Below are 25,499 nucleotides of genomic sequence, written 5' to 3'. Positions count from 1 at the left end.
CACTTCACTTCTCTGGGCCTCAGTTCCCTCCCTTAATCCCTCATCTGTAAAATGGGGATGAAGACTGTGAGCCCCCCGTGGGACAACCTGATCACCTTGTAACCTCCCCAGCGCATAGAACAGTGCTTTGCACATCATCAATTGTATTGAGCGCTTACTATGTGCAGAGCACTGTACTAAGCGCTTGGGAAGTACAAATTGGCAACATAGTAAGCGCTTAATAAATGCCATTATTATTATTATTATTATTGTCATTATTGGGTAGGTCACCGGGCACCGGACTGTGAAATCCCAGTAACGTCCCGTTAGATCGCTCCGAGTTTTTGTCGCTCGTCGGGCGCCATCGGGCCGATTTGGCTCCTCTTTAGTTTGGAGGCCCAAACTAGACGATCGAAGCAAAGCATTTGTCATTTTTTCCTCCAGCGGACGACAAATAAATACGGTGCGTGTAACTGCCCTCCAATATTTGGAGAGGCCATTGGAAAAACCACGAAGAATTAAAGCAACGCGTGATCGCAAGCCAGCTGTTGCATTTAAGGGGAGGTAGAAGGCATGATTTAGGACGCATTTTTTTTCAGTGAGATTGCCAGATGCGTCGCGGTCGTTGAGGGGGACTGAGAGATGACTTGCTTCCAGGTTTCCCGTAAACTTTCCGTTGTCTCCGATCACGTAGTGGAAGGAGAAAAACAAAATTCCTTCCTTTCTGCCGCGCGTTTGGCCAATCGGCGTGACTGTCTGTGGTGGGGGGGCTGGGGGAGCCCCTCCCGCTAGAGGGACGGGGGTGTGGCCTAATGGTTAGGGCCGGGGATTCAGAAGGACCTGGGTTCGAATCCTGGCCCTGCCACTTAATAATAATAATAATGGCATTTATTAAGCGCTTACTATGTGCAAAGCACTGTTCTAAGCGCTGGGGAGTTTGCAAGGTGATCAGATTGTCCCACGGGGGGCTCACAGTCTTCATCCCCATTTTACAGATGAGGTAACTGAGGCCCAGAGAAGTGAAGTGACTTGCCCAAAGTCACCCAGCTGACAAGTGGCGGAGCCAGGATTTGAACTAATGACCTCTGACTCCAAAGCCCGGGCTCTTTCCACTGAGCCACTTGGTTGCTGTGTGACCCTGGGCAAGTCATTTCGCTTCCTCTGGGCCTCAAGTACCTTATCTGGACTTCTAGACTGTGAGCCCGTTGTTGGGTAGGGACTGTCTCTATATGTTGCCGACTTGTACTTCCCAAGCGCTTAGTACAGTGCTCTGCACACAGTAAGCGCTCAATAAATGCGATTGAATGAATGAATTTCACTTCCTCTGGGCCTCAAGTACCTTATCTGGACTTCTAGACTGCGAGCCCGTTGTTGGGTAGGGACTATTTCTATATGTTGCCGACTTAGACTTCCCAAGTGCTTAGTACAGTGCTCTGCACACAGTAGGCACTCAATAAATACGATTGATTGATTGATTGAATGAATTTCACTTCCTCTGGGCTTCAAGTACCTTATCTGGACTTCTAGACTGTGAGCCCGCTGTTGGGTAGGGACCGTCTCCATATGTTGCCACCTTGGACTTCCCAAGCGCTTAGTAATAATAATGATGGCATTTATTAAGCACTTACTATGTGCAAAGCACTGTTCTAAGCGCTGGGGAGGTTACAAGGTGATCAGATTGTCCCACGGGGGGCTCACAGTCTTCATCCCCATTTTACAGATGAGGTAACTGAGGCCCAGAGAAGTGAAGCGACTTGCCCAAAGTCACCCAGCTGACAAGTGGCGGAGCCAGGATTTGAACCAATGACCTCTGACTCCAAAGCCCGGGCTCTTTCCACTGAGCCACTTGGTTGCTGTGTGTCCCTGGGCAAGTCATTTCGCTTCCTCTGGGCCTCAAGCATCTTATCTGGACTTCTAGACTGCGAGCCCGCTGTTGGGTAGGGACCGTCTCTATATGTTGCCAGCTTGGACTTCCCAAGCGCTTAGTACAGTGCTCTGCACACAGTAGGCGCTCAATAAATATGATTGAATGAATGAATGAATGAATGAATGAATTTCACTTCCTCTGGGCCTCAAGTACCTTATCTGGACTTCTAGACTGCGAGCCCGTTGTTGGGTAGGGACTGTCTCTATATGTTGCCAACTTGTACTTCCCAAGCGCTTAGTACAGTGCTCTGCACACAGTAGGCGCTCAATAATAATAATAATAATAATAATAATTGGCATTTGTTAAGCGCTTACTATGTGCAAAGCACTGTTCTAAGCGCTGGGGAGGATACAGGGTTATCAGGTTGTCCCACGGGGGGCTCACAGTCTCAATCCCCATTTTACAGATGAGGTAACTGAGGCCCAGAGAAGTTAAGTGACTTGCCCAAGATCACGCAGCAGACATGTGGTGGAGTCGGTATTCGAACCCATGACCTCTGACTCCAAAGCCCGGGCTCTTTCCACTGAGCCACAAATGAATGAATTTCACTTCCTCTGGGCCTCAAGTACCTTATCTGAACTTCTAGACTGTGAGCCCGCTGTTGGGTAGGGACCGTCTCTAGATGTTGCCAACTTGGACTTCCCAAGCGCCTAGTACAATGCTCTGCACACAGTAAGCGCTCAATAAATACAATTGAATGAATGAATGAATGAATGGAAAATGGGGTTAAGACTGCGAGTCCCATGTCTCCAACCAGATTAGCTTGTATCTCTCCAGCACTTAAAATATTGAGAGCGCTTAACAAGTACCATCATTATTAAGCTTAATTTATTAAGCCCTTACTATGTGCAAAGCACTGTTCTAAGCGCTGGGGCGGTTTCAAGGTGATCAGGTTGTCCCACGGGGGGGCTCGCAGTCTTCATCCCCATTTGACAGATGAGATAACCGAGGCCCGGAGAAGTGACGTGACTTGCCCAAAGTCACACAGCTAAGTGGTGGAGCCGGGATTTGAACCCATGACCTCTGACTCCAAAGCCTGGGCTCTTTCCACTGAGCCATGCCGCTTCTACTATTATTATTATTATTATTATTATTATATTATTATTTGTTGCCTTCCATCAGGGGCAGGATCTCTGTCTCCCCCTTTTCGACTGTGAGCCCACTGTTGGGTAAGGACTGTCTCTAGATGTTGCCAATTTGTACTTCCCAAGCGCTTAGTACAGTGCTCTGCACATAGTAAGCGCTCAATAAATACGATTGATGATGATGAAGATGGCACTTGTTCAGCGCTTAGTATGTGCCAGGCACTGTGCTAAGCGCTGGGGTGGGTATAAGCAAATGGGGTTGGACCCAGTCTCTGTCCCCCGTGGGGACTCACGCTCTCAATCCTCAGTTTACCGCTGAAGTAACTGAGGCCCGCAGAAGCGAAGTGACCTGCCCAAGGTCACGCAGCAGACAAGCGGGAGAGCCCGAGCTCGAACTCAGGTCCTTCTGACCCCCGGACACGATTTCTATCCACTTGGCCGGACACCTCACATTTTCAATTTCTTCTCTTCTCCCATCCAGGTTACATTTTCATTCATTCAATCGTATTCATTCATTCATTCATTCATTCAATCATATTTATTGAGCGCTTGCTGTGTGCAGAGCACTGTACTAAGCGCTCGGGAAGTCGGCAACATCTAGAGACGGTCCCTACCCAACAACGGGCTCACAGTCTAGAAGGGGGAGATGGCCTCTCTCCCCTTGCCTTTTCAAAATATAAATCTTAGTCCAGCCCCAAATCGGGCATCTTTGGAAATTTTAAGGCCAGTCAAAAACAGCTTGACGTTCATTCATTCGATCGTATTTATTGAGCGCTTACTGTGTGCAGAGCACTGTACTAAGCGCTTGGGAAGTCCAAGTTGGCAACATCTAGAGCCGGTCCCTACCCAACAGCGGGCTCACAGTCTAGAAGGGGGAGACAGGCTCAGTGGAAAGAGCACGGACTTTGGAGTCAGAGGCCATGGGTTCGAATTCCAGCTCCACCACGTGTCTGCTGTGTGACCTTGGGCAAGTCACTTCACTTCTCTGAGCCTCAGTTACCTCATCTGTAAAATGGGGATTAAGTTGTGAGCCCCATGTGGGACAACCTGATTACCTTGTATTCCCCCTCAGCACTTAGAACAGTGCTTTGCACATAGTAAGCGCTTAATAAATGCCATTATTATTATTATTATTATTCCCTTTTAGACTATGAGCCCACTGTTGGGTAGGGACTGTCTCTATGTGTTGCCAACTTGTACTTCCCAAGCTCTTAGTACAGTGCTCTGCACACAGTAAGCGCTCAATAAAGACGATTGATTGATTGATTGATTAACAGAATAAAATCGATAGAATAAATATGTCCAAGTAAAATAAATCAATAAATAGAGTAATAAAACCGTACAAACATATATACAGGTGCTGTAGGGAAGGGAAGGAGGTAAAGTTGGGGGGGTGGAGAGAGGGAGAAGGGGGAGAGGAAGGAGGGGGTTCAGTGTGGGAAGGCCTCCTGGAGGAGGTGAGCGCTCAGTAATCAGTCAATCAGTCGTATTTATTGAGCGCTTACTGTGTGCAGAGCACTGTACTAAGCGCTTGGGAAGCCCAAGTTGGCAACAGGTAGAGACGGCCCCTCCCCAACAGCGGGCTCACAGCCTAGAAGGGGGAGGCGGAGAACAAAACCAAACATATTAACAGAATAAAATCGGTAGAATAAATATGTACAAGTAAAATAAATCAATAAATAGAGTAATAAATACGTACAAACATATATACAGGTGCTGTAGGGAAGGGAAGGAGGTAAGGTGGGGGGGATGGGGGAGAGGAAGGAGGGGGTTCAGTGTGGGAAGGCCTCCTGGAGGAGGTGAGCTCTCAGTAATCAATCAATCGTATTTATTGAGCGCTTACTGTGTGCAGAGCACTGTACTAAGCGCTTGGGAAGTCCAAGTTGGCAAGATATAGAGATGGTCCCTACCCAACAGTGGGCTCACAGTCTAGAAGGGGGAGATGGAGGATGAAACAAAACATATTAACAGAATAAAATCGATAGAATAAATATGTACAAGTAAAATAATAAATAGAGTAATAAATACGTACAAACATATATACAGGTGCTGTAGGGAAGGGAAGGAGGTAAGGTGGGGGGGGTGAAGGGGGAGAGGAAGGAGGGGGTTCAGTGTGGGAAGGCCTCCTGGAGGAGGTGAGCTCTCAGTAATCAATCAATCGTATTTATTGAGCGCTTACTGTGTGCAGAGCACTGTACTAAGCGCTTGGGAAGTCCAAGTTGGCAACATATAGAGACGGTCCCTACCCAACAGTGGGCTCACAGTAGGGCCTTGACGTGACAGGGATGGACCGCGATCTGCCTTAAAATGAATTTTAGGCGACGTCATGCCTCGCGTGTCCATTTTTGTTCAAAGGGACCTGGTCTCTCCCACGGTGGGATGGTCCCTTTGTTTAAGTTTTGCAAGCGAAGAAATGTCTCCCGAGTTATTTGGGCGTGAACTATGGCAGTTTGAATTATTTTCGCATTTGGCCACTGGGAAATTATATAAACTTGGACTCTTGCCCCTGAAATTTTATAAATACGTAGAATTCGGTCGGTTTCGTTTGTGTCTTGGGAGGGCATCGTCACTTTTTCCACTCCATTTTCTGCAAAAGCAGGCAAATTCAGTGCAGGGCGGTCCCCTTGATATGTGTGAATTTATGCAGAGAGAGCTGGATTTACTCGCTACTTTTCCCATTTTGTTACGGTATTTGTTAAGCGCTTGCGAGATGCCAGGCACTGTTCTAAGCACTGGGGTAATCATCATCAGTCGTATTTATTGAGCGCTTACTGTGTGCAGAGCACTGTACTAAGCGCTTGGGAAGTACAAATTGGCAACATATAGAGACAGGCCGTACCCAACAGTGGGCTCACAGTCCCACTGGGGTAATAATAATAATAATAATAATAATAATAATAATAATAATAATAATAATGATATTTGTTAAGCGCTTACTATGTGCAAAGCACTGTTCTAAGCGCTGGGGAGGATACAAAGTGATCACAGTCTTTTAGACTGTGAGCCCACTGTTGGGTAGGGACTGTCTCTATATGTTGCCAATTTGTACTTCCCAAGCGCTTAGTACAGTGCTCTGCACATAGTAAGCGCTCAATAAATACGATTGATGGTGATGATGATGATCAGGTTGTCCCACGGGGGGCTCACCGTCTTCATCCCCATTTTACAGATGAGGTAACTGAGGCTCAGAGAAGTGAAGTGCCTTGCCCAAGGTCACACAGCAGACATGTGACGGAGCTGGGATTCGAACCCGTGACCTCTGACTCCAAAGCCCGGGCTCTTTCCGCTGAGCCGGTACAAGCTAATCAGGTTGGGCACCGTCCTTTGTCCCACGTGATGCTTAGAACAGTGCCCAATGCTTAGAACAGTGCTTTGTACATACTAAGCGCTTAATAAATGTTATTATTATTATTATTATTATTATTATTATCTCTCCCCCCTTCTAGACTGTGATGCCAGGCACTGTTCTAAGCACTGGGGTAGATACAAGATAATCAGATTGGGCACTGTCCTTTGCCCCACATGACACTTAGAACAGTGCCCAATGCTTAGAACAGTGCTTTGCACATACTAAGCGCTTAATAAATGTTGTTATTATTATTATTATTATTATTATTATTTCTGCCCCCTTCTAGACTGTGATGCCAGGCACTGTTCTAAGCACTGGGGTAGATACAAGATAATCAGGTTGGGCACCGTCCTTTGTCCCACGTGACGCTTAGAACAGTGCCCAGTGCTTAGAACGGTGCTTTGCACATACTAATCGCTTAATAAATGTCATTATTATTATTATTATTATTATTATTATTATTATTATTATTTCTGCCCCCTTCTAGACTGTGATGCCAGGCACTGTTCTAAGCACTGGGGTAGATACAAGATAATCAGGTTGGGCACCTTCCTTTGTCCCACGTGACGCTTAGAACAGTGCCCAACGCTTAGGATGGTGCTTTGCACATACTAAGCGCTTAATAAATGTCATTATTATTATTATTATTATTATTCTTAACTCTCCCCCCTTCTAGACTGTGAGCCTGTTGTGGGCGGGGATTGTCCCTCTTCATTGCTGAATTGTACTTTCCAAGCGCTTAGTACAGTGCTCTGCACACAGGAAGCGCTCATTAAATGCGATTGGATGAATGACCGCAATGAATTGTACTTCCCAAGCGCTTAGTACAGTGCTCTGCACACAGTAAGCGCTCAATAAATACGATCGGATGAGTGAATCAACTGAATTGTACTTTCCACGTGCTTAGAGAAGCACCATGGCTCAGTGGAAAGAGCCCGGGCTTTGGAGTCAGAGGTCATGGGTTCAAATCCCGGCTCCGCCACATGTCTGCTGTGTGACCTTGGGCAAGTCACTTAACTTCTCTGAGCCTCAGTTCCCTCATCTGTAAAACGGGGATGAAGACTGTGAGCCCCACATGGGACAACCTGATCACCTTGTATTCCCCCCAGCGCTTAGAACAGTGCTTTGCACAGAGTAAGCGCTTAACAAATGCCATTATTATTATTATTATTTCATTTATTTATACTAATGTCTGTCTCTCCCTCTAGACTATACACTCACTGCGGGCAGGGAATATGTCTGTAATAATAATAATAATGATAGCATTTATTAAGCACTGACTATGTGCAAAGCACTGTTCTAAGCGCTGGGGAGGTTACCAGATGATGAGGTTGTCCCACGGGGGACTCACAGTCCTAATCCCCATTTTACAGATGAGGTCACTGAGGCCCAGAGAAGTGAAGTGACTTGCCCATATCATACTCTCCCAAATGCTTAGTACAGTGCTCTGCACACAGTAAGCGCTCAATAAATACGATTGAATGAACGAATGAATGGGAGAATATTGCTGCCACCCAAAGGTCCTTTTCTTTTCCTTAGGCCCCGGAGTTTTGAACTGGTTAAATTGTACTCATCTTTATCAAATTGGTAGAGCCGAAAAAGTCTAATTAATAGCAAAAATAATAATAATGATGGCATTTATTAAGCGCCTACTGGGTGCAAAGCACTGCTCTAAGCGCTGGGGAGGTTACAAGGTGATCAGGTTGTCCCACAGTGGGCTAACAGTCTCAATCCCCATTTTTATAATTCTCTCGCTCGGTGTTGGAAAGCGTCCTAGGATAAAGGCCTTCCGTGCTCATGAATGTGTGTGTGTGTCTGTTTGTCCTTAGACATCTGGAGGGTCGTCCAACCCACTGGAGATTTAATGCCAGTTCATTCTTTCAGTGGTATTTATTGAGCGCCTAGTACACACAGTAAGCTCTCAATAAATACGAATGAATGAATGGAGCGCTTACTGTGTGCAGAGCACTGTACTAAGCGCTTGGGAAGTCCAAGTTGGCAACATATAGAGATGGTCCTTACCCAACAACAGGCTCACAGTCTAGAAGGGCGAGACAGACCACAAAACAAAACGTGTGGACAGGTGTCAAGTCGTCATTATGAATAGAAATAAAGCTGGATGCACATCATTAACAAAGTAAATTCATTCATTCAGTCGTGTTTATTGAGCGCTTACTGTGTGCAGAGCACTGTACTGAGCGCTTGGGAGGTACAGGTCGGCAACATATAGAGACGGTCCCTCCCCAACAACGGGCTCACGGTCTAGAAGGGGGAGACAGACCTCAAAACAAAACACGTGGACAGGGGTCAAGTCGTCAGAATAAATAGAAATAAAGCTAGATGCACATCGTTAACAAAATAAATTCATTCATTCAACCGTATTTATTGAGCGCTTACTGTGTGCAGAGCACTGGACTAAGCGCTTGGGAAGTATAAGTCGGCAACATAGACAGTCCCTACCCAACAATGGGCTCACAGTCTAGAAGGGAGAGACAGAGAACAAAACAAAACGTGGACAGGTGTCAAGTCGTCAGAATAAATAGAAATAAAGCTGGATGCACATCATTAATAAAATAAATTCATTCATTCAATTGTATTTATTGAGCGCTTACTGTGTGCAGAGCACTGGACTAAGCTCTTGGGAAGTACAAGTTGGTAACATCTAGAGACGGTCCCTACCCAGCAACGGGCTCACAGTCTAGAAGGGGGAGACAGACCACAAAACAAAGCATGTGGACAGGAGTCAAGTCGTCAGAATTAATAGTAATAAAGCTAGATGTACATCATTAACAAAATAAATTCATTCATTCAATCGTATTTATTGAGCACTTATTGTGTGCAGAGCACTGGACTAAGCTCTTGGGAAGTACAAGAGAGACGGTCCCTACCCAACAGCGGGTTCACAGTCTAGAAGGGGGAGACAGACCACAAAACAAAGCATGTGGACGGGTGTCGTCAGTATAAATAGAAATAAAGCTAGATGCACATCATTAACAAAATAAATTCATTCATTCAACCGTATTTATTGAGCGCTTACTGTGTGCAGAGCACTGGACTAAGCGCTTGGGAAGTACAAGTCGGCAACATAGATGGTCCCTACCCAACAACGGGCTCACAGTCTAGAAGGGGGAGACAGACCACAAAACAAAACGTGTGGACAGGTGTCAAGTCGTCAGAATAAATAGAAATAAAGCTGGATGCACATCATTAACAAAATAAATTCATTCATTCAATCGTATTTATTGAGCGCTTACTGTGTGCAGAGCACTGTACTAAGCGCTGGGGAAGTACAAGTCGGCAACATATAGAGACGGTCCCTACCCAACAATGGGCTCACAGTCTAGAAGGGGAAGACAGACCACAAAACAAAACGTGTGGACAGGTGTCAAGTCGTCAGAATAAATAGAAATAAAGCTAGATGCACATCGTTAATAAATAGAATAGTAAATATGGACAAGTCAAATAAATCTGTACAAACGTATATACAGGTGCTGTGTGGGGGGGAGGAGGAGAGGAAAAAAGGGGGCTCAGTGTGGGAAGGCCTCCTGGAGGAGGTGAGCCAGTGTAGGGGGCTGGTTTGGGCCCCCACCAGCTCAGCGGTGACTGCCATCCTGCCGGAAAGCCTCGATTGTGGTATCAGTCCGGCCTTCCCCCGACTTAGCCCCGAAAAGCGCTTAGTACAGTGCTGTGCACATAGTAAGTGCTCAATCAATACGATTGATGATGAAAAGTGCTCTGCACACAGTTTTTGCTCACTAAGTACGATTGATTGATTGATTCCCAGACTGAGCCCCTTCCTTCCTCTCCCCCTCGTCCCCCTCTCCATCCCCCCCCTTCTTACCTCCTTCCCTTCCCCACAGCACCTGTATATATGTTTGTACATATTTATTACTCTATTTATTTTACTTGTACATATCTATTCTATTTATTTTATTCTGTTAGTACGTTTGGTTTTGTTCTCTGTCTCCCCCTTTTAGACTGGGAGCCCACTGTTGGGTAGGGACTGTCTCTGTACGTTGCCAATTTGTACTTCCCAAGTGCTTAGTACAGTGCGCTGCACATAGTAAGCGCTCAATAAATACGATTGATGATGATGATGATGATGATGAAAAAACATCGGCAAAGCGCGGTGGACTGGGCTTTTGTGATTCACGTCAGCCGTGTCTCCACCCTCTCTGCCTCCAGCCGAGCTAACCGCCGCCCACTTCGGAGGGGGCGGGGGGCTCCTCCGCAAGAAAGCCCCCCGACAGCAAGACGACGACGGGGAGGAGGAGAAACCCAAGTCGCGCAAGGAACTCATCGAGGAGCTCATCGTGAAGTCCAAACAAGAGAAGGTGAGTCGCTGGGATGGACCGCAGAACAACGCCCGTGGGAAACTGGTTTGGGGAGTTGGCGCATTGGATCTCCTCACCGTACCTCGTCCTCGCCTGTCCTCATCATCATCAATCGTATTTATTGAGCGCTTACGGTGTGCAGAGCACTGTACTAAGCGCTTGGGAAGTCCAAATTGGCAACATACAGAGACAGTCCCTCCCCAACAGTGGGCTCACAGTCTAAAAGGGGGAGACAGAGGACAAAACCGAACATACTAACAAAATAAATAGAATAGATACGGACAAGTCCCCCGGGCCTGGAATGCCCCCAATCCCTCTGCCCATCCGCCAAGCTAGCTCTCTTCCTCCCAGAAGCAGCATGGCTCAGTGGAAAGAGCGCGGGCTTGGGAGTCACGGGTCATGGGTTCGAGTCCCGCCTCCCCCACATCTCTGCTGTGTGACCTTGGGCAAGTCACTTCACTTCTCTGTGCCCCAGTTCCCTCGTCTGTAAAACGGGGATTAAGACTGTGAGCCCCACATGGGACAACCTCATCTCCTTGTATTCCCCCCAGCGCTTAGAACAGTGCTTTGCACATAGTAAGCGCTTAACAAATACCAACATTATTATTATTATTATTATTCTTATTGAGAGCTCACCTCCTCCAGGAGGCCTTCCCAGACTGAGCCCCTTCCTTCCTCTCCCCCTCGCCCCCCTCTCCATCCCCCCTTCTTACCTCCTTCCCTTCCCCACAGCACCTGTATATATGTTTGTACAGATTTACTACTCTATTTATTTTACTTGTACATATCTATTCTATTTTATTTTGTTAATATGTTTGGTTTTGTTCTCTGTCTCCCCCTTTTCGACTGTGAGCCCACTGTTGGGTAGGGACTGTCTCTAGATGTTGCCAATTTGTACTTCCCAAGCGCTTAGTACGGTGCTCTGCACATAGTAAGCGCTCAATAAATACGATTGATGATGATGATGATGATTCATCTTTCAGGGTTCGACGGGGTTGGAGTGTTTCTGCGGTGGTCTTACCGGCGCTAGCCATTTTCCAACCTCCGTGCCATTTTCCTCCAACCTCATGTTTGCACGAGCCCTCTCGAACGTACAGGTGCCCCCAAATTGGATGGGAAATGTTTAATTTTTGCGGGGGGCATTCCAGCCCGTTGTATTGCAGTGGTCTTTTGGGCGTTTGACCTCCCCGCGCTACCGCGGTTTCTATCAGCTTTGTTTTCCTGGTGGGCTTTCATGAGCGTGACTTTTTCATGTACCACCCCCCCGCCCCAAATGGGACTTTTCATCATCAATCATCATCAATCGTATTTATTGAGCGCTTACTATGTGCAGAGCACTGTACTAAGCGCTTGGGAAGTACAAATTGGCAACATCTAGAGACAGTCCCTACCCAACAGTGGGCTCACAGTCTAAAAGGGGGAGACAGAGAACAAAACCAAACATACTAACAAAATAAAATAAATAGAATAGATATGTACAAATAAAATAAATAAATAAATAAATAAATAGAGTAAAGAATATGTACAAACATATATACATATATACAGGTGCTGTGGGGAAGGAAAGGAGGTAAGATGGGGGGGATGGAGAGGGGGATGAGGGGGAGAGGAAGGAAGGGGCTCAGTCTGGGAAGGCCTCCTGGAGGAGGTGAACTTTTCGTTCTCAGCGGTTGAACAGCCCCACGTGGGACGACTTGATTGCCGTGTGTCTACCCCTGCGCTTAGAACAGTGCTTTGCACATAGTAAGCGCTTGATAAATGCCATTATTTTGGTGATGCCATTCATAAATTAATGGCATTAATAAATGCCATTCATCCCCCGGGGCCCAGAATGCCCCCAATCCCTCTGCCCATCCGCCAAGCTAGCTCTCTTCCTCCCTTCAAGGCCCTGCTGAGAGCTCACCTCCTCCAGGAGGCCTTCCCACACTCAGCCCCTTCCTTCCTCTCCCCCTCGTCCCCCTCTCCATCCCCCCCATCTTACCTCCTTCCCTTCCCCACAGCACCTGTATATATGTATATATGTTTGTACATATTTATTACTCTATTTTACTTGTACATATCTATTCTATTTATTTTATTTTGTTAGTATGTTTGGTCTTGTTCTCTTTCTCCCCCTTTTAGACTGTGAGCCCAATGTTGGGTAGGGACTGTCTCTATATGTTGCCAATTTGTACTTCCCAAGCGCTTAGTACAGTGCTCTGCACATAGTAAGCGCTCAATAAATACAATTGATGATGATGATGATGGTGATGATGCTTTGCACATAGTAAGCGCTTGATAAGTGCCATTATTTTTGTGATGCCATTCATAAATTAATGGCATTAATAAATGCCATTCATCCCCCGGGCCCGGAATGCCCCCAATCCCTCTGCCCATCCGCCAAGCTAGCTCTCTTCCTCCCTTCAAGGCCCTACTGAGAGCTCACCTCCTCCAGGAGGCCTTCCCACACTCAGCCCCTTCCTTCCTCTCTCCCTCGTCCCCCTCTCCATCCCCCCATCTTACCTCCTTTCCTTCCCCACAGCACCTGTATATATGTCCGTACATATTTATTACTCTATTTATTTTACTTGTACATATCTATTCTATTTATTTTATTTTGTTAGTAGTCATTCATTCATTCGGTCATACTTATTGAGCGCTTACTGTGTGCAGAGCACTGTACTAAGCGCTTGGAAAGTACAATTCGGCAACATATAGAGACGGAACCTACCCAATAACGGGCTAGAGAGCACGTTTCTGAGGAACGCAGAGGTTTGGTTTTGTTGTGTGTCTCCCCGTTTTAGACTGTGAGCCCGCTGTAGGGTAGGGACCGTCTCTAGATGTTGCCAACTTGGACTTCCCAAGCGCTTAGTCCAGTGCTCTGCACACAGTAAGCGCTCAATAAATACGATTGATTGATTGATTGATTGATTATTATTATTATTATTAATGACACGTGCCGGTATCTTTCCTCAGCGGGAACGCCAGGCTCGGCGAGAAGACGCCCTGGAGCTCACCGAGAAGCTGGACGGCGACTGGAAGGAAATCCAATCCCTCCTGTCTCGCAAAGCCCCCAAAGCGGATAAAAAAGAAAAGGACGACGAGAAGCCCAAGGTAAGAGTCGGATCGTGCCACTTCGAGAAGCAGCGTGGCTCAGTGGAAAGAGCCCGGGCTTTGGAGTCAGAGGTCACCGGTTCAAATCCTGCCTCCGCCAATTGCCTGCTGTGTGACCCTGGGCAAGTCACTTAACTTCTCTGTGCCCCAGTTCCTTCACCTGTAAAAGGGGGGTTAATACTGTGAGCCCACCGCGGGATAACCTGATCACCTTGTAACCTCCCCAGCGCTTAGAACAGTGCTTTGCACATAGTAAGCGCTTAATAAATGTCATTATTATGATTGCGAGCCCCCCGTGGGATAACCTGATCACCTTGTAACCTCCCCAGCGCTTAGAACAGTGCTTTGCACATAGTAAGCGCTTAATAAATGCCATTATTATGATTGCGAGCCCCCCCGTGGGATAGCCTGATCACCTTGTAACCTCCCCAGCGCTTAGAACAGTGCTTTGCACATAGTAAGCACTTAATAAATGCCATTATTATGATTGCGAGCCCCCCGTGGGATAACCTGATCACCTTGTAACCTCCCAGCGCTTAGAACAGTGCTTTACACGTAGTAAGCGCTTAATAAATGCCATTTTTATGATTGCGAGCCCCCCCGTGGGATAACCTGATCACCTTGTAACCTCCCCAGCACTTAGAACAGTGCTTTGCACATAGTAAGCACTTAATAAATGCCATTATTATTATTATTATTATTATTATTATTATTATTATTAAAGCAGCTTCACAGGCCTGGGATTCAGAAGGATATGGGTTCTTGATTCGGTCAAATTTATTGACACGGTGCTCTGCACAAAGCAAGCACTTGGGAGAGGACGATAGAGCAATAAAGCGGACACATTCCCTGCCCACAACGAGCGTACAGTCTAGGGGAAGAGACGGACGTGATTAGAAATAAATCAATGACAGATCTGGACATAAATCAATCAATCAATCGTATTTATTGAGCGCTTACTATGTGCAGAGCACTGTACTGAGCGCTTGGGAAGTACAAGTAAATGACTGTGAGCCCCCCATGGGACAACCTGAGCCCCCCGTGGGACAACAACCTGATTACCTTGTAACCTCCCCAGCGCTTAGAACAGTGCTGTGCACATAGTAAGCGCTTAATAAATGCCAACATTATTGTTATTATTATTATACATATATACAGGTGCTGTGGGGAAGGGAAGGAGGTAAGGCGGGGGGGAATGAATCAATCAATCATATTTATTGAGCGCTTACTGTGTGCGGAGCACTGTAGTAAGCGCTTGGGAAGTCCAAGTTGGCAACATATAGAGACAGTCCCTACCCACCAGTGGGCTCACGGTCTGGAAGAGGGGGAGGAGCACTGTACTAAGCGCTTAATTATGACTGGCTAGATTGTCACAGACCTGGTGACGACGTCCCGATGCGGCTTTTGCCTTTCAGCCCGACGCGTACGACGTGATGGTTCGGGAACTTGGCTTTGAGATGAAGGCGCAGCCCTCCGACAGAATGAAGACCGAGGAGGAGCTGGCCAGGCAGGAACAGGAGCGACTCAAGAAGCTGGAGGTACTTTAGAGACGCCATGGCTTCGTTCTCGTTTCCCACAGAAATTAACGAGGCTAATTTCCCCAGGGAGAGTCTTTACACCACAGAAAAACTTTGAAAACTCTCAGCTGCGTAGTGTTAGCCCCTCTTGTCCCTTTGGGTTAAAAAGGGGGAAACAGTATGGCCTAGTGGATAGAGCGTGGGCCCCGGGCGTAAGAAAGACCTGGGTTCTAATCCTGACTCTGCCTCTTGTGGGCTGGGTGACCCTGGGCAAGTCACTTCACTTCTCTGGGCCTCAATTCACCTCATCCATAAAACGGGGATTGAGGCTGTGAGCCCCATCTGGGACATGTTCTCTGGCCAGTCTGATTCGGCTCAGCGGAAAGAGCCCGGGCTTTTGGAGTCAGAGGTCATGGGTTCGAAATCCGACTGCGCCACATGTCTGCTGTGTGACCTTGGGCAAGTCACTTCACTTCTCTGGGCCTCAGTTCCCTCATCTGTAAAACGGGGATTGAGACTGTAAGCCCCATCTGGGACGTGTTCTTTGGCCAGTGTGATTCGGCTCAGTGGAAAAAGCCCGGGCTCTGGAGTCAGAGGTCATGGGTTCGAATGTCGACTGCGCCACATGTTTGCTGTGTGACCTTGGGCAAGTCACTTCTTCTCTGGGCCTCAGTTCCCTCATCCGTAAAACGGGGATTGAGACTGTGAGCCCCATCTGGGACATGTTCTCTGGCCAGTCTGATTCGGCTCAGCGGAAAGAGCCCGGGCTTTGGAGTCAGGGGTCATGGGTTCAAAACCCGACTGCGCCACATGTCTGCTGTGTGACCTTGGGCAAGTCACTTCACTTCTCTGAGCCTCAGTTCCCTCATCTGTAAAACAGAGATTGAGACTGTGAGCCCCATCTGGGACACGTTCTTTGGCCAGTGTGATTCGGCTCAGTGGAAAAAGCCCGGGCTTTGGAGTCAGAGGTCATGGGTTCGAATGTCGACTGCGCCACATGTTTGCTGTGTGACCTTGGGCAAGTCACTTCTTCTCTGGGCCTCAGTTCCCTCATCTGTAAAACGGGGATTGAGACTGTGAGCCCCATCTGGGACATGTTCTCTGGCCAGTCTGATTCGGCTCAGCGGAAAGAGCCCGGGCTTTTGGAGTCAGAGGTCATGGGTTCGAAATCCGACTGCGCCACATGTCTGCTGTGTGACCTTGGGCAAGTCACTTCACTTCTCTGGGCCTCAGTTCCCTCATCTGTAAAACGGGGATTGAGACTGTAAGCCCCATCTGGGACGTGTTCTTTGGCCAGTGTGATTCGGCTCAGCGGAAGGAGCCCGGGCTTTGGAGTCAGAGGTCATGGGTTCGAAATCCGACTGCGCCACATGTCTGCTGTGTGACCTTGGGCAAGTAACTTCACTTCTGGGCCTCAGTTCACCTCATCCGTAAAATGGGGATTGAGGCTGTGAGCCCCATCTGGGACATGTTCTCTGGCCAGTCTGACTCGGCTCAGCGGAAAGAGCCCGGGCTTTGGAGTCAGGGGTCATGGGTTCGAATCCCGACTGCGCCACATGTCTGCTGTGTGGCCTTGGGCAAGTCACGTCACTTCTCTGAGCCTCAGTTACCTCATCTGTAAAATGGGGATGAAGACGGTGAGCCCCACGTGGGACAACCTGATCACCTTGTATCCGCCCCAGCGCTTAGAACAGTGCTTTGCACATAGTAAGTGCTTAACAAATGCCATTATTATTATTATTATTATCTACCCCAGCGCTTGGGACTAATGCCTGGTGCCTTTTAAATGCCATTAAAAGAAAAAAAAAACCCAGATTTAAGATTGTAAACTCCGGCTGTCCTGGCATCCCGCCCGATTCATAAATAACAACCGCAGATCGCTGTTGTTGACCGAAAAGATTCCAAAACTGACCTTTTTTTTTTTTTTTATGACAGTAAAGCGCTTTGGGTTTAACTGAAGACAAAAGTACTTAACTACCAAGGAAACCCTAGTTTCTTTGGTAAACAGGATGTATTTGAAAATCTTCCTTTTTAGGCTTGAGGCACATTTGTCAGTTGGGGTTATTTGAGCGGTTTAAATAGAAAACACCCGAATCGCCTTTGAGTCGCAGCACGCACCCAAAGAGAAAGATAATGCCGAATTAAAGGTAGGATAAAACGGGGCCAGGAATCGCGCTGAGATAAACAGCACAGACCCCTTTTTAAATGATCTTTTCCGTCAGCAGCATAACCCCCGTGAGAAATGTTACGTTTCCAATTTCCTTCTCGTCAGAACAAAATCCCGTCGCCTTTCACGTACTCACTCAGTGCTGAATTTATTTTGGCCGGCAGGCCGACAGACTGCGCCGAATGCTGGGGAGAGATGAAGAGGAAAAGCTTCAGAAACCCAAGCATACATCAGCAGATGACTTAAGCGACGGCTTCATATTAGATAAAGACGATCGACGTATGCTCTCGTATAAAGTAAGGGGGCCGGGGGCTCTGGAAAGTGGATTAAAGATACCATTTTCTGGCGCGAACGATTCTGGTTTTGTTTGGTTGTCTTGTCTCAATCAATCAATCAATCGTATTTATTGAGCGCTTACTGTGTGCAGAGCACTGGACTAAGTGCTTGGTAAGTACAAGTTGGCAACATATAGAGACAGTGCCTACCCAACAGAGATCTCCCCCTTCTAGACTGTGAGCCCGCTGTTGGGTCGGGACCGTCTCTATGTGTCGCCAACTTGGACTTCCCAACCGCTTAGTCCAGTGCTCTGCACACAGTAAGCGCTCAATAAATGCGATTGAATGAATGAATGAATAATCCTGGCTCTGCCACTTGCCTGCTGGGTGACCTCGGGGACGTCACTTCACTTCTCTGTGCCTGTTACCTCATTCGGACGCTCTTATTGAGCGCTCACTGTGTGCAGGCCACCTCATCTTATGGAGATCGTGAGCCCTATGTGGGACAGGGACTGTGTTTACTTGTACATATTTATTCTACTTATTTTATTTTCTTAATATGTTTTGTTCTGTTCTCTGTCTCCCCCTTCTAATAATGATGGTATTTGTTAAGCGCTTACTATGTGCAAAGCACTGTTCTTCTAGACTGTGAGCCCACTGTTGGGTAGGGGCCGTCTCTGTATGTTGCCAACTTGTACTTCCCAAGCGCTTAGTCCAGTGCTCTGCACACAGTAAGCGCTCAATAAATACGATTGAATGAGTGAATGAATAATCCTGGCTTGCCTGCTGGGTGACCTCGGGGACGTCACTTCACTTCTCTGTGCCTGTTACCTCATTCGGACGCTCTTATTGAGCGCTCACTGTGTGCAGACCACCTCATCTGATGGAGATCGTGAGCCCTATGTGGGACAGGGACTGTGTTTACTTGTACATATTTATTCTACTTATTTTATTTCGTTAATATATTTTGTTTTGTTCTCTGTCTTCCCCCTTCTAATAATGATGGTATTTGTTAAGCGCTTACTATGTGCAAAGCACTGTTCTTCTTGACTGTGAGCCCGCTGTTGGGTCGGGACCGTCTCTATGTGTCGCCAGCTTGGACTTCCCAAGCGCTTAGTCCAGTGCTCTGCACACAGAAAGCGCTCAATAAATATGATTGAATGAATGAATGAATAATCCTGGCTCTGCCACTTGCCTGCTGGGTGACCTCGGGGACGTCACTTCACTTCTCTGTGCCTGTTACCTCATTCGGACGCTCTTATTGAGCGCTCACTGTGTGCAGACCACCTCATTGGATTGAGATCGTGAGCCCTATGTGGGACAGGGACTGTGTTTACTTGTACATATTTATTCTACTTATTTTATTTCGTTAATATATTTTGTTCTGTTCTCTGTCTCCCCCTTCTAATAATGATGGTATTTGTTAAGCGCTTACTATGTGCAGAGCACTGTTCTTCTTGACTGTGAGCCCACTGTTGGGTTGGGACCGTCTCTATGTGTCGCCAACTTGGACTTCCCAAGCGCTTAGTCCAGTGCTCTGCACACAGTAAGCGCTCAATAAATACGATTGAATGAGTGAATGAATAATCCTGGCTTGCCTGCTGGGTGACCTCGGGGACGTCACTTCACTTCTCTGTGCCTGTTACCTCATTCGGACGCTCTTATTGAGCGCTCACTGTGTGCAGACCACCTCATCTGATGGAGATCGTGAGCCCTATGTGGGACAGGGACTGTGTTTACTTGTACATATTTATTCTACTTATTTTATTTTCTTAATATGTTTTGTTTTGTTCTCTGTCTCCCCCTTCTAATAATGATGGTATTTGTTAAGCGCTTACTATGTGCAGAGCACTGTTCTTCTTGACTGTGAGCCCACTGTTGGGTAGGGGCCGTCTCTGTATGTTGCCAACTTGTACTTCCCAAGCGCTTAGTCCAGTGCTCTGCACACAGTAAGCGCTCAATAAATACGATTGAATGAATGAATGAATAATCCTGGCTTGCCTGCTGGGTGACCTCGGGGACGTCACTTCACTTCTCTGTGCCTGTTACCTCATTCGGACGCTCTTATTGAGCGCTCACTGTGTGCAGACCACCTCATCTGATGAAGATCGTGAGCCCTATGTGGGACAGGGACTGTTTACACTTGTACATATTTATTCTACTTATTTTATTTTCTTAATATGTTTTGTTCTGTTCTCTGTCTCCCCCTTCTAATAATGATGGTATTTGTTAAGCGCTTACTATGTGCAAAGCACTGTTCTTCTTGACTGTGAGCCCACTGTTGGGTAGGGGCCGTCCCTGTATGTTGCCAACTGGTACATCCCAAGCGCTTAGTACAGTGCTCTGCACACAGTAAGCGCTCAATAAATTTGAATGAATGAATGGTTGAGGTAAACTTTCGAAGGGAGTCGTTATTTTCGGTGTGGCCTAGTAGGGAAGCAGCGTGGCTTGGCGGAAAGAGCCTGGGCCTGGGTTCTAATCCCCGCTCCGCCACTTGCCTTAGAACAGTGCTGTGCACATAGTAAGCGCTTAACAAATGCCATCATTATCATTATTATTATTATTACCTGCCCCTGCTGCGTGGGACCTGCCTCGGTTCCCTCATCTGCAGAGATTTGGAGCCCCAGGTGGGACTCGGTTATCTCTTATCTACCCCAGCGCTTAGTACAGTGATTGGCGCGTAGTAAGCGCTTGAGATTCTTATTATATAAATAAATAAATATTATATATTTATTTATTATGTAATGATGTATAAATAAATAAATATTATATAAATAAATAAATATTATATATTTATTTATTATGTAATGATGTATAATAGTGAGCGCTTGAGATTCTTATTATATAAATAAATGTGTAATATTTATTTATATAATAAGAATCTCAAGCGCTCACTATTATTATATATTGTTATATATTATAACTGCAATTATTATATTAATAATAATATGATTATTTATTATAGTTATAATGTAATTATTAGTTATAATTATATATAGTTATTATGTATTTATATAAATTATATAATATAAGTGTTACTCTATTTGTACATATTTATTCTGTTTATTTTATTTTGTTCATATGTTTTGTTCTGTCTATTTCATTTTGTTAATATGTTTTGTTTTGTTCTCCGTCTCCCCCTTCTAGACTGTGAGCCCGCCGTTGGGTAGGGACCGTCTCTATACGTTGCCAACTTGGACTTCCCAAGCGCTTAGTCCAGTGCTCTGCGCACAGTAAGCGCTCAATAAATACGATTGAATGAATGAATGACTCGGTTATCTCTTCTCTACCCCAGCGCTCAGTACAGCGATTGGCGCATAGTAAGCGCTTGAGAAATACCACAGTCGTTCACTCGATGCGCTGTTCAGGGACGTAGTAGAGGAAATAATTGCCCTCTGAGGCAAGGGATGCCCATCAGAACCCGATTCACTCATTCATTCAGCCGTATTTATTGAGTGCCCACTATGTACTACTACCATGTACCTTTTAGACTGTGAGCCCACTGTTGGGTAGGGACTGTCTCTATTTGTTGCCAACTTGTACTTCCCAAGCGCTTAGTACAGTGCTCTGCACACAGTAAGCGCTCAATAAATACGATTGATTGATTGACTGATTGATGTACTAAGCACTTGAGAGAGTAAGAGCCCGGGCTCAGGAGCCGGAGGACATGGGTTCTAATCCCAGCTCCACCACTTGTTGACCGCGTGACCTCGGGGGTGGGCCGCTTCACTCTTTGTGCCTCAGTTGCCTTATCTGGAAAATGGAGTGAGTGCCGCGTAGGAGAACCTGATTGCCTTGAATCCACCCCAGCGCTTAGAACGGTGCTTGGCACATAGTAAGCGCTGAACAAATACTGTAATTATTATTATTAACAACAAACAGACGTGTTCCCTTAACAGACACGTTGAGAGAAGCAGCGTGGCTCAGTGGAAAAGAGCCCGGGCTTTGGAGTCAGGGGTCATGGGTTCAAGTCCCGGCTCCGCCAGTGGTCAGCTGTGTGACTTTGGGCAAGTCACTTCACTTCTCTGAGCCTCAGTTACCTCATCTGTAAAATGGCGATTAAGACTGTGAGCCCCCCGTGGGACCACCTGATCACCTTGTATCCCCCCAGCGCTTAGAACAGTGCTCTTCACATAGTAAACACTTAATAAATGCCATTATTATTATTATTATTATTATTATTATTATTATTATTATTATTATTCCCTGCCCACAGCGAGCTGATCCCGAGATGACTCCTGTCCCACCCAGAAAATGTCCGCTATCCCCCTCCTCCCCCTCTCCATCCCCCCTGCCCTACCTCCTTCCCTTCCCCACAGCTCCTGTATATATGTATATATGTTTGTGCGGATTTATTACTCTATTTATTTATTTTACTTGTACATATCTATTCTATTCATTTTATTTTGTTAATATGTTTGGTTTTGTTCTCCGTCTCCCCCTTCTAGACGGCGAGCCCGCTGTTGGGTAGGGACCGTCTCTGTATGTTGCCAACTTGTACTTCCCAAGCGCTTAGTACAGTGCTCTGCACACAGTAAGCGCTCAATAAGTATGATTGATTGATTGATTGAGTCTGAACATTTCAACCGGAATTTGAAGTTTCGGGTTTTAGCTGTGTCTTCGTTCTCTCTGCCGAGCCGTCCCTTTCGTTCTTTCAGCCTTTCATTCAGTCGTATTGAGGCTTTAGGCTTGTAGACTCTGAGCCCACTTAAATGATTGATTGATTGATTGATGGAGTGCTTACTTGGTGCAAAGCACTGTACTAAACGCTTGGGAGAGTCCCTGATTTCTCTCTCTGCTCCCAAGGATGGCAAGATGAACCACGAGGAAGCAGACGACTCTGAGAGCGAAGGCGACGGCGACGAGCGTGAGATGGGTGCCGTCGAAGAGGAGCGCGAGGGTGGCGGAAGGGACGGGGAAAGCGAGGCTCCGGACAGCCACTCCGACCTCGAGTCCGACGTGGACAGTGAAAGAGACGCCTCGGGAAACGACGACCAGAGCCGAGGAAAATCCCAGGCGGCGGAAGAGGAGCCTGGCGACGAGGAGGATCAGAGGGCCAAGGTGGAGGCCGCCCGGGCTGAGCTCCCTTACACGTTCACCGGTGGGTGGAAGGCAGAGTGCCCTTCGCTACAGGGAACAAAATAATAATATTAATAATACAATTAATATTAATCATCATCATCATCATCATCAATCATATTTATTGAGCGCTTACTATGTGCAGAGCACTGGACTAAGCGCTTGGGAAGTACAAATTGGCAACATCTAGAGACAGTCCCTACCCAACAGTGGGCTCACAGTCTAAAAGGGGGAGACAGAGAACAAAACCAAACATACTAACGAAATAAAATAAATAGAATAGATATGTACAAATAAAATAAATAAATAAATAGAGTAATTAATATTAATGCAATTGCAATATTATTGCAATGTTAATGCAGTGTTAATGCAATATTAATTGCATTAATATTAATGCAATTAATATTAATTGTACTTCCCACGCGCTTAGTACAGTGCTCTGCACACAGCAAGCTCTCAATAAATATGAATAGCATATTTATTTAGCATATTATGAATAGCATGCATGAATAGCATATTTATTCTATTTATTTTATTTTGTTAATATGTTTTGTTTTGTTGTCTGTCTCCCCCTTCTTGACTGTGAGCCCGCTGTTGGGTAGGGACCGTCTCTATATGTTGCCAATTTGGATTTCCCAAGCGCTTAGTGCAGTGCTGTGCACACAGTAAGCGCTCAATAAATATGAATGAATGAATGAATGAATGGAGCATATTTATTCTATTTATTTTATTTTGTTAATATGTTTTGTTTGGTTGTCTGGCTCCCCCTTCTAGACTGTGAGCCCGCTGTTGGGTAGGGACCGTCTCTATATGTTGCCAACTTGGACTTCCCAAGCGCTTAGTGCAGTGCTCTGCACACAGTAAGCGCTCAATAAATATGAATGAATGAATGAATGAATGGAGCATATTTATTCTATTTATTTTATTTTGTTAATATGTTTTGTTTGGTTGTCTGTCTCCCCCTTCTAGACTGTGAGCCTGCTGTTGGGTAGGGACCGTCTCTAGATGTTGCCAACTTGGACTTCCCAAGCGCTTAGTCCGGTGCACTGCACCCAGTAAGCGCTCAATAAATACGATTGAATGAATAAATACGATTGATTGATTGATAATGGCATTCATTCATTCCATCCTATTTATTGAGAAGCAGCGTGGCTCGGTGGAAAGAGCCCGGGCTTGGGAGTCGGAGGTCGTGGGTTCTAATCCCAGCTCTGCCTCTGGTCTGCTGTGTGACCTTGGGCAAGTCACTTCACTTCTCTGGGCCTCAGTTCCCTCATCTGGACAACGGGGATTTCATTCATTCATTCGGTCATGTTTGTTGAGCGCTTACTGTGAGCACTGGACTAAGCGCTTGGGAAGCCCAAGTCGGCAACATAGAGAGACGGTCCCTACCCAACAGCGGGCTCACGGTCTAGAAGGGGGAGACAGAGAACAAAACATATTAACAAAATAAAATAAATAGAAGTAATATGTATAAATGAATAAATAAATAATTTTTAAAAAGACTGGGGAGGTTACAAGCTGATCAGGTTGTCCCACGGGGGGCTCACAGTTTTTAATCCCCGTTTTCCAGATGAGGGAACTGAGGCCCAGAGAAGTGAAGTGACTTGCCCAGAGCCACCCAGCTGACAAGTGGCGGGGCCGGGATTTGAACCCGCGACCTCTGACTCCGAAGCCCGGGCTCTTTCCCCCGAGCCACGCTGCTTCGCCATTTAGGACCTGCCTTCGTTGCTTGTCTGACGCTTTTCCGTGCCACGTTTTCAACAGCTCCAGGATCCCTCGAGGAACTGAAGTCGCTGCTGTCGGGAAGATCGCCGGAGCAGCAGCTCGTGGTGGTGGAGAGAATTCAGAAATGCAACCATCCAAGCCTGGCGGTGGGAAACAAAACCAAGCTGGAAGTACGTGTGTTGCCTAAACCCCGCGTCTTCCCTCTCCTCCAGGAGGAATCTGCCAATGCGGCGAATCAATCAATCAATCGTATTTATTGAGCGCTTCCTATGTGCAGAGCACTGGACTAAGCGCTTGGGAAGTACAAATTGGCAACATGTAGAGACAGTCCCTACCCAACATTGGGCTCACAGTCTAGAAGGGGGAGACAGAGAATAAAACCAAACATACTAACAAAATAAAATAAATAGACTAGATATGTACAAATAAAATAAATAAATAAATAGAGTAAAAAATATGTACAAACATATATACATATATCCAGGTGCTGTGGGGAAGGGAAGGAGGTAAGATGGGGGGGATGGAGAGGGGGACGAGGCGGGGAGAGGGAGAGAGGGGGACGAGGGCGAAGGTCTTGCTCCATAACTCTCGGAAATAACAATCGATCAATCAATCAGTGGTACTTACTGAGTGCTTACGCTGTACAGTAAGAAGCTTGGGGGAATAATAATCATAATAATGGCATTTATTAAGCGCGTACTATGTGCAAAGCACTGTTCTAAGCGCTGGGGAGGTTACAAGGTAATCAGGTTGTCCCATGTGGGGCTCACAGTCTTCATCCCCATTTCACAGATGAGGGAACTGAGGCCCAGAGAAGTGAAGTGACTTGCCCAGAGTCACCCAGCAGACAAGCGCTCAATAAATACGATTGAATGAATGAAGGAACCAGGCCCCTGCTCTTCCCTCTAGACTGCACTGCTTCCAACGCAGCTTCAATCGATCTATCAATCGTATTTATTGAGCGCTTAC

At 46.5% G+C, this 25,499-nt stretch overlaps 1 protein-coding gene across 2 annotated transcripts in view; it reads left to right on the top strand.

The window, feature by feature from the left end:
* Positions 1 to 25,499, top strand: part of NOP14 (NOP14 nucleolar protein) — an 85,413-nt gene that overhangs the window by 26,007 nt on the left and 33,907 nt on the right. The window contains exons 4-9 of one of the 2 annotated variants that reach the window (XM_038745597.1): positions 10,526 to 10,674; positions 13,633 to 13,767; positions 15,183 to 15,305; positions 17,616 to 17,747; positions 22,533 to 22,827; positions 24,570 to 24,700. In XM_038745597.1, the coding sequence (XP_038601525.1) occupies positions 10,526 to 10,674; positions 13,633 to 13,767; positions 15,183 to 15,305; positions 17,616 to 17,747; positions 22,533 to 22,827; positions 24,570 to 24,700 (965 nt within the window). Of the gene's footprint in view, positions 1 to 10,525; positions 10,675 to 13,629; positions 13,768 to 15,182; positions 15,306 to 17,615; positions 17,748 to 22,532; positions 22,828 to 24,569; positions 24,701 to 25,499 lie in introns of both variants that reach the window. The other variant, XM_038745596.1, reaches the window with a different exon arrangement.

The sequence above is a fragment of the Tachyglossus aculeatus genome, chromosome 4 (genome assembly GCF_015852505.1).
Source record: "Tachyglossus aculeatus isolate mTacAcu1 chromosome 4, mTacAcu1.pri, whole genome shotgun sequence".
NCBI classification, from domain to species: domain Eukaryota; kingdom Metazoa; phylum Chordata; class Mammalia; order Monotremata; family Tachyglossidae; genus Tachyglossus; species Tachyglossus aculeatus.
This window is presented reverse-complemented; position numbering and strand designations above follow the sequence as displayed.